Source organism: Scyliorhinus torazame, chromosome 30 (genome assembly GCF_047496885.1).
Source record: "Scyliorhinus torazame isolate Kashiwa2021f chromosome 30, sScyTor2.1, whole genome shotgun sequence".
In the NCBI taxonomy this organism is placed as follows: Eukaryota; Metazoa; Chordata; class Chondrichthyes; order Carcharhiniformes; family Scyliorhinidae; genus Scyliorhinus; species Scyliorhinus torazame.
The window spans coordinates 647374-661075 of record NC_092736.1 but is presented as its reverse complement, the minus strand read 5'-3'; the positions used below and the strand labels follow the sequence as shown (position 1 = coordinate 661075).

At 50.8% G+C, this 13702-nt stretch overlaps 1 protein-coding gene across 1 annotated transcript in view; it reads right to left on the bottom strand.

The window, feature by feature from the left end:
• The window catches only part of tjp1a (tight junction protein 1a), a 250349-nt gene that overhangs the window by 89629 nt on the left and 147018 nt on the right, over positions 1 to 13702 (bottom strand). The window contains exon 3 of the mRNA XM_072492586.1: positions 3173 to 3229. Coding sequence (XP_072348687.1) covers positions 3173 to 3229 — 57 coding nt within the window. The remainder of the gene's footprint in view (positions 1 to 3172; positions 3230 to 13702) is intronic.

Below are 13702 nucleotides of genomic sequence, written 5' to 3'. Positions count from 1 at the left end.
AACTCCGCCTCCCCTTTTACATCCCCCTCTATCCCGCCTGAAACATCTAAATCCTGGAACGTTTAGCTGCCAATCCTGCCCTTCCCTCAACCAGGTCTCTGTAATGGCAATAACATCATAGTTCCAAGTACTAATCCAAGCTCTAAGTTCATCTGCCTTACCCGTAATGCTCCTTGCATTAAAACATATGCACTTCAGGCCACCAGACCCGCTGTGTTCAGCAACTTTTCCCCGTCTGCTCTGCCTCAGAGCCACACTGTCCCTATTCCCTAGTTCTCCCTCAATGCTCTCACCTTCTGACCTATTGCTCCCGTACCCACCCCCCTGCCATACTAGTTTAAACCCTCCCGTGTGACACTAGCAAACCTCGCGGCCAGGATATTTATGCCTCTCCGGTTTAGATGCAACCCGTCCATCTTATACAGGTCACACCTGCCCCGGAAGAGCTCCCAGTGGTCCAGAAAACGGAAACCCTCCCTCCTACACCAGCTGTTTAGCCACGTGTTTGTCTGCTCTATCTTCCTATTTCTAGCCTCACTGGCACGTGGCACAGGGAGTAATCCCGAGATTACAACCCTCGAGGTCCTGTCCTTTAACTTTCTGCCTAGCTCCCTGAACTCCTGCTGCAGGACCTCATGCCCCTTCCTGCCTACGTCGTTAGTACCAATATGTACAACGACCTCTGCCTGTTTGCCCTCCCCCTTCAGGATTCCCTCTACCCGTTCGGAGTACAGAAAAAAGGTCCGGCCTCCTGAACTTCTCCCATTTTAACAATTATGAAGTGTATTGGGGACAATAGGATGCAGGTCATCATCAGATATCTTCTACTTCCAACTCTCCCTTAGACCATGCAGTAACAATTTCTAAAGTCTGAAGTTGGGGATTCTCCAGAATCCACTGCACCCCCCCCCGTCCAACTTAGGACAAGGCTCTCCTTGTAAGAGTGCAAGTCAGCAGCAGATCATCATGACAAAATGAGAATGCAGTGAGGGGCATCAATGCTCAGATGCTGTACTGCTATAATCCAAATTGAATGAGCGCTGCTGTAGAAACATCTTGTGCTATAATGCTTGTTTTTCTCTCTCCTCTTTAAACTTCTGCCAGACAATATATTTTGTTTCAGTAAATAAATGCTACATCCACTACATTCAATTAAATGTTGCAATGGTCCCATAAGTGGGAAATTCCCATGATAATGCACCTCAAGCAGGTATCCTGCATTGACTTATTCAGCTTAGAAAGCACTCGAACCTCAGCACTGCCAGTGTGATATTCGGACAAAGGAAGGCGAATAAATAAAAGTAAGTGGAAGACTTTTAAGAACGCTCACAGTAGAAAAGAAAACAGACTCTGAGCTAAACCATTGAATAACGACTACATTTCATTCTCTTCAAACACCTGAAGGATGTTAAGGTGGAAATGGGAGGACGAATCTGGAATTGAACATTTTTGACATCAATGTAACATCCACTTCGCCGATAGCTCCAAACATCTCCCCTCGTAAATAAATCAGGCTAACAACAATTTTTTGACAAATTACTTGAAGATGAAAATCTCAATCGTTTGTTATTGACTTGACCGTAGAGGATACAGAAAGCTCAAATATGACCAATCTAAACATCCAGTGAAAATATACTGGCCGGTCAGCAAAACCAGGCTGCGAAAGTGCTGTTATTCCAAACCAAGAAGTGCAAAACAGCAGTTTGCATGTTCATAGAATCACATAATTTACAGTGCAGAAGGAGGCCATTCCGCCCATCAAGTCTGCACCGACCCTTGGAAAGAGTACCCTAGCTAAGCTCACACCTCCACCCGATCCCCATAACCCAGTAACCCCACCTAACCCATTTTGTAGACTAAGGGCAATTTAGCATGGCCAATCCACCTAACCTGCACATCTTTGGACTGTGGGAGGAAACCGGAGCACCCGGAGGAAACCCACGCAGACACGGGGAGAACATGCAGACTCCATGCAGACAGTGACCCAAGCCGGGAATCGAACCTGGGACCCTGGAGCTGTGAAGCAATTGTGCTAACCACTGTCCTACTGTGCCACCTTATGTTCTGTTAGATGCTCTTACTCCCATTGATCTATCTTTAAACTGCCTCCATACCACACAACACCATCCATGAAACAAGCGACACAATGGAAATGTCTTTACTAACAGCAACATTCAGTATTGTCACCAAACCAGCCCAAGATCTTTGCATTTCGTTCAGATTTGAAATTTTAAATGTTTATATATCTCAGTTAATGAAATAATCAAATCAAAGAGAATTCATAGATTTTGGGATGCACCAGTATCACAATAATTATACTCATAAGAATCATCTGTCCGGCCATCAGGCACCCTGATCATTTTGCCAATATTCTCTCCTCCTAAAGGCATGGGGCTTTGGTGGAGCATGGCTCCACAGACGCCATAAGACATAAGACCCTAGACATAGGAGTGGAAGTAAGGCCATTCGGCCCATCGAGTCCACTCCACACCCTCCAGTCCCTCACCCAAGTGCAGAGTCTTTGTCCACCTGTTGTCAAACTGTCCAACCATTCTAGCATCACACTGATCCAAATCGTCCTCATTACGGTGATATCACTTTGAGGCAGCTAGCAGTGCATAGTGTGTGTAGGGATTGCAGCTGTGCTACCCTGGTCAGTAACAGTTGCTGAATCCATAAAGTAGATCTGTTTGCCTGCCATCCTGTACTGTGTCTTCAAATAAACCAAACCGATGCATAACTTATTAGTCCCAGTGAGATTGTGTAAAGCAGACAGAATTGCAACACTCCTATACACAAGTTCTTTCCAGCTGGGATCACAGGCTTGTAATGAGTGGAGTTTTGATATTTCCACTCCCTAACCCAGAAGTGTGGAGGTCAATTGTAACCTACCTACTGCTAACTCAAAATAGCCCAAGAAACCTGGAAATTACTCATTTATAAATTGTCTTTACCAACAGAGCTGTCATGATAGCATCCTTTATCAGCTATATACAAACTTCTGACAAAGCTTCATCACATCAGGAGGAACCACATCTTTCAGGTTGAAAAGGTTTACAGGAAAAATAAGTTTCCTTTGGCAATTTCCTGCCATGTGGTCCTGACCTATTGTACATCTGAATACTTAATACCCTGGAGTTGACTGGATAGTTAAATGTAGCCGGTGACTCACCCTGTGAAGTGGTACTGTCTGCTGTTCCCAGATCACCGTTTCCTCCATGATTGTATTCTGCAATAAAAGATAGCACCAGTCAATTTAGAATAGATTGTATTTTTGTAAAATAATCATTTACAACTCATTGAAAATAAACGTTCTTTAGCCACAGAATTTGAATATTGATAAAAATCTTAATTTTAAAAAATCTGGTTTTCAAGTATTCCTCAACGATAACATACGAATGAATGTTAACAGCATGCAACTGGGAAACGGATATCAGTCCAGGTGCACAGCACTATGATAACAAAAGCTGATAAATCTATGAAGTTACTTAAATCTGAACATTTACAGCAAAAAATTTTCAAAGAATTTCACACCTTCCATATTCTGCTTCCAGTGACCATGAATTGCAGAACTTACCCCATAATTCCAAAAACAGTGAGAACCAAGTCAGAAATGTATATATTTGATGTATAGAAGGTTTGATCAGTTCCTTATATCCCTCACCATACACCTTCTCCAATCCCCACAACTTATTGCAGCCATAAAAACACTCCCCAAATCACTCAGTTCGAAGCTTGACTATCCACCCTTTATATCTCCATTCACAACAGGCAAAACTTTCTGCGCAACCCGCCGTGTGTCTTTCGGCGGCAGAGGCAGCCTGCCGGCAAGATCTTCTGGTCTCACCTTTATCCACGGGATTTCCCATTGAATGCACCCCTCGTCGCCGGGAAACCCCGGCAGGGGTGTGCCATCAGTGGTACCGGAGGATCCCACTGGTGTGAACAGCCGGTAATTTCCGGCCAACAATACACCTGCAATTGTCAATCTTCTCACTCAACCCCTTCACCTCCATCTCTGATGCCCATGGTTCCAGGAAAACCCTTGCCCTCCATGGTTATTCCTTGTAATGGTTCAATTGTCACTCCCTGAAGTCCATGGGGCACAAGACATGAACACAAAAGTGTCAGGAAAGCAGAAGTAGTTTTAGATCAGCTATATTTGTATTGTTAAATATTAGAAATAAGGTATGGATTCAAGTGGGTTTAATTTAGTGGTTTTGTGCAGGAAAAGATAAAATTCTAGTTAGCTTTATGTTAAGCAAGGGCGGCACGGCGGCGCATTGGTTAGCACTGCTGCCTACGGCGCTGAGGACCCGGGTTCGATCCCGGCCCCGCGTCACTGTCCATGTGGAGTTTGCACATTCTCCCCGTGTTTGCGTGGGTTTCGCCCCCACAACACAAAGCTGTGCAGGTCAGGTGGATTGGTCACGCCAAATTGCCCCTTAATTGGAAAAAAGGAATTGGGTACTCTAAATTAAAAAATAAACCTTTGTTTTTAAAAAACAAGCTTTATGTTAAACAAAGGGTGTTTGCATGTGTGGAGGCTTTGGTTGTGTTCCTATTGTGGTGAAAGGGAAGTTTGGAGAAGGAAAGAGATGTTGTCTCGTAACCAGGGACACCTTTAGGGAAAATAACTTGGGAGTTTAGCTTTTAACTGGAAGGCAGAGGAGAAGCTCCTTTGCAGGCAAGAGGGGGAACATCAGAGATGTTAGAAGAAAAGCCATGCAATGGAGTGAGGGGTAAGGAAGTGACTGCCAGAAATCAAAAGGACAGCTAATTAAGGAAAGTAGAAAAAATGAAGAGAAGTTGCCAGGATGTCTGAAGTTAAAAGAACAGAGGAAACTGGAACTAGAACAGGATACTGTTCAGTGAAGACAGACCAAGTTGAGAAACCAGGAAGAGATCTAAAGTGCTTCTAAGATTGTGATATCTTGCAATATTTTGTGAGATGTTAGTTTAAATAATTGTGGAATTGTGGAGCAATTGGTGGCTGGACTCTGGGTTTGTTTAAAAACACAGTACGGTGGCACAGCAGTTAGCACTGCTGCCTCACAGCACCAGAGACACGGCTTCAATTCAGGCCTTGGGTGGCTGACTGTGTGGAATTTGCACGTTCTGGGTGCTCTGGATTCCTCCCACAGCCCAAAGATGTGCAGTTAGGTGGATTCATCGTGCTAAAATTGCTCCTTAGTGTTAAAAAGTGCGCAGGTTAGATGGAGTAACAGGCATAAGGCGGGGAAGTGGGCCTACGGATAGGGTTGTTTTTCAGAGGGTCGGTGCAGACTCAATGGGATGAATGGCCTCCTTCTGCACTATAGGGATTCTATGACAAAGGGATCCTGAAAGGTGAGTTGGAAAACCAGGAGGTGGATCCTTGCCAAAACAGTGGGGAAGAAGCTATGTTTGAAAAGATATTTAGAAAACCTGGAGGCGGATTCTTGATGAAAACAGCTGATGGGAAGCATTGTTTGAAAGAAGATTTTAAAATGTGCCTTTTTGAGAGTGGAGTTTAGAAACATTCAAGTGGTAATCTTCTGGGGGAATTTGAGGAGAAATTCATGAAAGATCGATTGGGTGGCATCTGCCATTTGGTTTTCGAGTGGGATGTTATCCTTGAAATCAGTGTACATGTGAAGATAAGGGGCAGTAAAGGAATATTGTATTGTAACCAAAGCTTTCATGTTAAATAAGTGTTTTTTCCTTGTTGTTAAAAACTAATTGGCAGTCCTGTGTCTTTGCTCCTCCATGGTTTCTGTATAAAAAGAAGTTAAATGTTACGGTCTTCTGAGCCAGCTTCTATTCTGGGACCTTCAAGTCCAGTAGTAACACCAATTGGTATCGTAACACAAATGATGCACAACTGATCGAACCATTGATTGTCAGATAGGGCTGGATCATATCAAGCACAATCAAGCCTTTGTATTATAAAAGCAACTAAAGTACTTAATTCAGTGCAACTCATTCTGGGTTGTGAAGGGCTCTATATAAAAGCAAGATCTTTCTCTCCTAACTGAAGCTCATTTCTTTATGTATAAAAATGTAATAATCCAAGGTACACACTTGACACAATAGCAGGAGGGAGATGAAGATTTTTGTGCGCATTATAAATTTGCGGTTGGTATGAGGATAGACAAAGAAAACAAAACTTATAAACAAAATCTTCTGAAGCCAATTGGCCCAGCAGAACACACACACCTCAGTTCATCAAAACAAAGGCTGACATTTACAAAAATTGCTATAATCAGATATTAAAAGTATACAACTAAATGTACCAATCATACAAATTAAAAATGGCTTACGTAATATTTTCTTGATGGGCTTTACTTTTACCCTCCAGCTCTATGACTTTCTGCAAGTTCATTGTTTTGTTAGAAAGTGGCTTAATCTTAACCAACAGATTAATTAGGTTGAAAGCTTTCTAAATTTATGCCAAGTGCCAAAACGTGCCTCCAGTCTTTAATCAACACTGAACACAAGGATTTGTTCAAACAATATTGATGTGAGATTGCATATTCTGACACAGAACACACAGATTTGTTTCCGGAACCAAGAGTGCTGAGTGGCAATCATTTGGTAAAATGTTTTTAAAGTTATTGAACATGTGTTGAACATGTGTGATGAAGCCAGTCAGTCAGGAAAAGCTGCACTTTCAAACCACAAAAAGTCAATGAATGCATCTCCTCAACATTACCATTTGATGTGACCTCCCTCAATTAGACATGTCTGAATGGCAGGCAGGTTTTGGAAATGGATTCACTGGCAACAGCAGAGATGGTGACCAGCCCCGCGCCCGGAGACCAGCCCCGCGCCCCTGAGACCAGCCCCGCGCCCCTGAGACCAGCCCCGCGCCCCTGAGACCAGCCCCGCACCCCTGAGACCAGCCCGGCGCCCTGAGACCAGCCCGGCGCCCGGAGACCAGCCCGGCGCCCGGAGACCAGCCCGGCGCCCGGAGACCAGCCCGGCGCCCGGAGACCAGCCCGGCGCCCGGAGACCAGCCCGGCGCCCGGAGACCAGCCCGGCGCCCGGAGACCAGCCCGGCGCCCGGAGACCAGCCCGGCGCCCGGAGACCAGCCCGGCGCCCGGAGACCAGCCCGGCGCCCGGAGACCAGCCCGGCGCCCGGAGACCAGCCCGGCGCCCGGAGACCAGCCCGGCGCCCGGAGACCAGCCCGGCGCCCGGAGACCAGCCCGGCGCCCGGAGACCAGCCCGGCGCCCGGAGACCAGCCCGGCGCCCGGAGACCAGCCCGGCGCCCGGAGACCAGCCCGGCGCCCGGAGACCAGCCCGGCGCCCGGAGACCAGCCCGGCGCCCGGAGACCAGCCCGGCGCCCGGAGACCAGCCCGGCGCCCGGAGACCAGCCCGGCGCCCGGAGACCAGCCCGGCGCCCGGAGACCAGCCCGGCGCCCGGAGACCAGCCCGGCGCCCGGAGACCAGCCCGGCGCCCGGAGACCAGCCCGGCGCCCGGAGACCAGCCCGGCGCCCGGAGACCAGCCCGGCGCCCGGAGACCAGCCCCGCGCCCGGAGACCAGCCCCGCGCCCGGAGACCAGCCCCGCGCCCGGAGACCAGCCCCGCGCCCGGAGACCAGCCCCGCGCCCGGAGACCAGCCCCGCGCCCGGAGACCAGCCCCGCGCCCGGAGACCAGCCCCGCGCCCGGAGACCAGCCCCGCGCCCGGAGACCAGCCCCGCGCCCGGAGACCAGCCCGGCGCCCGGAGACCAGCCCGGCGCCCGGAGACCAGCCCGGCGCCCGGAGACCAGCCCGGCGCCCGGAGACCAGCCCGGCGCCCGGAGACCAGCCCGGCGCCCGGAGACCAGCCCGGCGCCCGGAGACCAGCCCGGCGCCCGGAGACCAGCCCGGCGCCCGGAGACCAGCCCGGCGCCCGGAGACCAGCCCGGCGCCCGGACACCAGCCCGGCGCCCGGACACCAGCCCGGCGCCCGGAGACCAGCCCCGCGCCCGGAGACCAGCCCCGCGCCCGGAGACCAGCCCCGCGCCCGGAGACCAGCCCCGCGCCCGGAGACCAGCCCCGCGCCCGGAGACCAGCCCCGCGCCCGGAGACCAGCCCCGCGCCCGGAGACCAGCCCCGCGCCCGGAGACCAGCCCCGCGCCCGGAGACCAGCCCCGCGCCCGGAGACCAGCCCCGCGCCCGGACACCAGCCCCGCGCCCGGACACCAGCCCCGCGCCCGGACACCAGCCCCGCGCCCGGACACCAGCCCCGCGCCCGGACACCAGCCCCGCGCCCGGACACCAGCCCCGCGCCCGGACACCAGCCCCGCGCCCGGACACCAGCCCCGCGCCCGGACACCAGCCCCGCGCCCGGACACCAGCCCCGCGCCCGGACACCAGCCCCGCGCCCGGACACCAGCCCCGCGCCCGGACACCAGCCCCGCGCCCGGACACCAGCCCCGCGCCCGGACACCAGCCCCGCGCCCGGACACCAGCCCCGCGCCCGGACACCAGCCCCGCGCCCGGACACCAGCCCCGCGCCCGGACACCAGCCCCGCGCCCGGACACCAGCCCCGCGCCCGGACACCAGCCCCGCGCCCGGACACCAGCCCCGCGCCCGGACACCAGCCCCGCGCCCGGACACCAGCCCCGCGCCCGGACACCAGCCCCGCGCCCGGACACCAGCCCCGCGCCCGGACACCAGCCCCGCGCCCGGACACCAGCCCCGCGCCCGGACACCAGCCCCGCGCCCGGACACCAGCCCCGCGCCCGGACACCAGCCCCGCGCCCGGACACCAGCCCCGCGCCCGGACACCAGCCCCGCGCCCGGACACCAGCCCCGCGCCCGGACACCAGCCCCGCGCCCGGACACCAGCCCCGCGCCCGGACACCAGCCCCGCGCCCGGACACCAGCCCCGCGCCCGGACACCAGCCCCGCGCCCGGACACCAGCCCCGCGCCCGGACACCAGCCCCGCGCCCGGACACCAGCCCCGCGCCCGGACACCAGCCCCGCGCCCGGACACCAGCCCCGCGCCCGGACACCAGCCCCGCGCCCGGACACCAGCCCCGCGCCCGGACACCAGCCCCGCGCCCGGACACCAGCCCCGCGCCCGGACACCAGCCCCGCGCCCGGACACCAGCCCCGCGCCCGGACACCAGCCCCGCGCCCGGACACCAGCCCCGCGCCCGGACACCAGCCCCACGCCCGGAGACCATTATCACCTTTCAAATGTCCATTCCCATTTTCCTCAACACACGACATCACCCTTCTCCCCAACACAGGGTGTACTTTTTCCCACCTCTAATACCTAAGATCACCCTCTCCACAAAACTCAAAGTCCATTTTCTCCTCCCTAACACCCAGAGTCCACACTCCCTCACCCCCTGCCCCCCCCCCCCCCCCCAAACAGGGAGCTCCCCCCAACATTTACCCTTGGTTCCTCTTATTTCCATGTTGCTGTTGGTCTCTGCAGGCACAGGATAAATGTTTATAGATTGATAACACCCTCCCTATCACTCATTCTAATCTCAAACACATTTCTGCTGCCAGATTGCACTTGTCCAAGATGTCCTAGATGAACCAGTTTAATAGAAGATTGAAGCTGTCATAAATTTGCTTAGGTCTCCAATTTCATTACTCTCCCAAGCCTTACAACGTCTTTAAATGTTAAGGATGTCGTATGAATGGCATCTGACAGGGATTTCACAGCATTAAGGAATGGGAAACCTTGCTTATTTGTCTGTCAGGTGATGAGGCAAATTATAGTTCCCTCCCTGCTGCCGCAGCCGACATCAGCTAACTCAGCATAGACCACACAACTTCAGACATTCCTGGTGTGTATGGCTCAGCACCAGTCTATCTGTCTGTGTATTTACCCACAGAGTCAATTACTTGCATTATCTAGTGCCATGTAAAATTTATCCAAAGCATTTTCAAACTGGGGAGCTCCTTTTTCAGGGTTCAAAATACTAGATTAAAGTACTCGAGCATAAAATTCCTACATCAAAACTTTTATCATGATGCTGACAGACATCAAACCAAATATGTGCCTTCGGTGAACTATCACTAGTGTTATTTACTGGTTCCAATATTTACTTAAGTCCAAGATAAAAGTAAATTACTGCGGATGCTGGAACCTGAAACAAAAACAGAAAATACTGGACAATCTCGACAGGTCTGACAGCATCGGTGGAGAGAGAAGGGGGCTAACGTTTCGAGTCTGGAAGACTCTTTGACAAAGAATCATCCAGACTCAAAATGTTAGCTCCCTTCTCTCTCCATGGATGTTTTCAGACCTGCTGAGGTTGTCTAGTATTTTCTGTTTTTGTCCAGCAGCGTGGATTCAATTCCTATACTAGCTGAGGTCATTCATAAAGGTCCACCTTCTCAACCTTGCCCCGTGTCTGAGCTGTGGTGATGCTTAGGTTAAATCATCACCAGTCAACTCTCCCCCTCAAAGGGGAAAGCAGCCTATGGTCACTTGGAACTATAACCAAAACGAAGGAGATTGTCATTGACTTCAGGAAGTGTAGTGGAGAACATGCCCCTGTCTACATCAATGGGAACGAAGTAGAAAGGGTCGAGAGCTTCAAGTTTTTAGTGTCCAGATCACCAACAACCTGTACTGGTCCCCCCATGCTGACACTATAGTTAAGATAGCCCACCAATGACTCTACCGTCTCAGAAGACGATGGAAATTTGGCATGTCAGCTACGACTCCCACCAACTTTTACAGATGCACCATAGAAAGCAATTTTTCTGGTTGTATCACAGCTTGGTATGGATTCTGCTCTGCCCAAGACCGCAGGAGACTACAAACGGTCGTGAATGTAGCCCAGTCCATCTCGCAAACCAGCCTCCCATCCATTGACTCTGCCTACAATTCCCGCTGCCTCAGAAAGCAACCAGCATAATTAAGGACCCCACGCACCCCAGACATACTCTCTGCCACCTTCTTCCGTCAGGAAAAAGATACAAAAGTTTGAGGTCACGTACCAGCCGACTCAAGGACAGCTTCTTCCCTGTTGCCATCAAGACTTTTGAATGGACATACCTCATATTAAGTCGATCCTTTCTTTACACCCTAGCTATGACTGTTACATTACATTCTGCAGTCTCTCCGTCCTTCCCTATGTACGGTATGCGTTGTCTGTTTAGCATACAAGAAACAATACTTTTCACTGTATACTAATACATGTGACAATAATAAATCAAATCAAATGGCAACTTTACCTTTTACTTAATACAGCTTAATCGTCTGTGACATCTTAGTCACCTTAAATTGTTCCCATCATTTACACTTCATTCAAGTGTTGCCCAGCTCAAAAGCTCTCTACAAAATACTTGCTACAGATACAAAGGGAAAAATCCCTTGACTTTGTCAGGCAGGTTAATTTTACCCTCCTGATAACATGTTGTTGCAAGCAATCTTGGATGACCAATCTAAGCAGCGATAAAGAGAGAATGAACTGAAATCTGTGGTGGATTCAAGATCGAGCCTGCAGGCTTTGGAGGTTCAATCAAAACATAGAGCTTTATTTAGCAAATGTTAACACTATACGTGCGATGTTAGACTGCCCGTTTGCCCACACAAACGGCGGACCGATGAAGTCACGTAATTATTCTTTCAAAGTGCCCTGTTCAGCTACAAGACTGCTTGTGAGGAAATACTAAAAACATTATTAGGCAACAAAATCAAACTGGATTTCAACAATGAGAAACCTCAGCCTACCTGTAGCTTTTAGACGCAAAGCTTCAACACGAATATCACAAATAATACGATCTCAAGAATACCTGATAATATTGAGCTGATTTGGATTTTTAGATAAAGTATTTATTGGGTCATGTCCAGAAAAACTTTCCAACAAGCATTTTACAAATACCTCAACAGAATGGAGCAAAGGAAAATCAATAAAAGGCCATGGATGCTTTATTAAATATGGCAAGAATTAATTAAGCATCACCCCATCATAGCCACTTCAACAAAAACACGAGGGGCAAACCAATTTCCCATTTGGAGAAATGTTTATCACCTGTATCAAAGAGTCCGTTGTTGCACGATTTTCACCTGGCTAAGGAGATATTTCTTCACACAAAGAATGGAGAGCCTGTGGAATTCATTACCACAGGAAGTAGTCGATGCTAAAAAAAAAAAAGAGGCGGCTGGATATAGCACTTGGGGAGAATGGGATCAAAGATTATGGGGAGAAAGAAGGATTAGGCTATTGAGTTGGAATATCAGCCATGATCGTGATGAATGGCGGAGCAGGTTCGAAGGGCCAAAAGGCCTGCTCCTGCTCCGATCTTCTATGTATGGCTGTTTAGCACAGGGCTAAATAGCTGGCTTTGAAAGCAGACCAAGGCAGGCCAGCAGCACGGTTCGATTCCCGTAACAGCCTCCCCGAACAGGCGCCGGAATGAGGCGACTAGGGGCTTGTCACAGTAACTTCATTTGAAGCCGACTCATGACAATAAGCGATTTTCATTTCATTTTCATCTGCAACAGAAGGATTAAAACTACTCTCCAGTTAACAGGAGTTTCAGATACCACAATCTGGAAATGCTTAGTGACCTTCAACTTGGATTTTGACTTATTTCAAGCATGACTCAGCATAATTTTACATTCTACGGAAGAGTAAAATTTAATCAACTGCACTGCAGGCATGGCAACACTGTTTATTTGACCTGATCTGGTTCACAGAACAAGGCACGCCTATGCCAATGCCCCTGGCATGATATCAACTCATCGGTGTTAAATCAAAGACATAGGTTACTTCCTGCAATCTACTTTAGCATCAAACTCTCACTGAGTCAATTTTGAGCAATATATTTTCACATTATTGTACTTTATTGCAATGTTAGCCACAGCACCGTGAACGCGACAGAAATGCTGAGTGAGAGTTCCGGGTGCGGCGATGACCAGCTAAGTCGCACATTTCGGCACCTCCCGTTTTAACGGACTTTTGGGCTCTTATCGGGAACCCCAACGGCAATTTTCGAAGGCTAAACCCACTGTGAGGCGACATAGAAGCGAGTCCCCCCGGATGTGAATGGACAGAAGAGATAATAGTGGCCAGATTGCGGAGGATCCTCTGGAGCAGCGGCAAAGAAGGGAAGTGAGAAGCAAGATGGCGGCGGAGGGAGGCCAGTTGGTATGGGGCCTGGAACAGCAGGAGTTCCTCCGGCGATGTGCGGAGGAGCTCAAGGAGGAGGTGCTGGCGCCGATGCTGCAGGCGATTGAGGGGTTAAAGGAGGCGCAGAAGACCCAAGAGATGGAGCTCCGTGGAGTGAAGGCAAAAGCTGCCGAAAATGAGGACGAGATACAGGGCTTGGTGGTGAAGACGGAGACACACGAGGTACTGCATAAGAGGTGTATGGAGAGACTGGAAGCCCTGGAAAATAGCTCGAGGAGGAAGAACTTAAGAATCTTGGGTCTTCCCGAAGGGGCAGAGGGAGTGGACGTTGGGGCGTATGTGAACACGATGCTCCATACCTTAATGGGAGCTGAGGCCCCGACGGGCCCCCTGGAAGTGGAGGGAGCGTATCGAGTCCTCGTGAGAAGACCAAAGGCAGGAGAAATACCTCGAGCAATAGTGGTGAGGTTCCACCGCTACAAGGACATGGAGATGGTCCTGAGATGGGCGAAAAAGACACGGAGCAGCAGGTGGGAGAACGCGTTGACCCGCGTGTATCAGGATTGGAGTGCGGAGGTGGCGAGAAGGAGGGCGAGTTTCAATCGGGCCAAGGCAGTGCT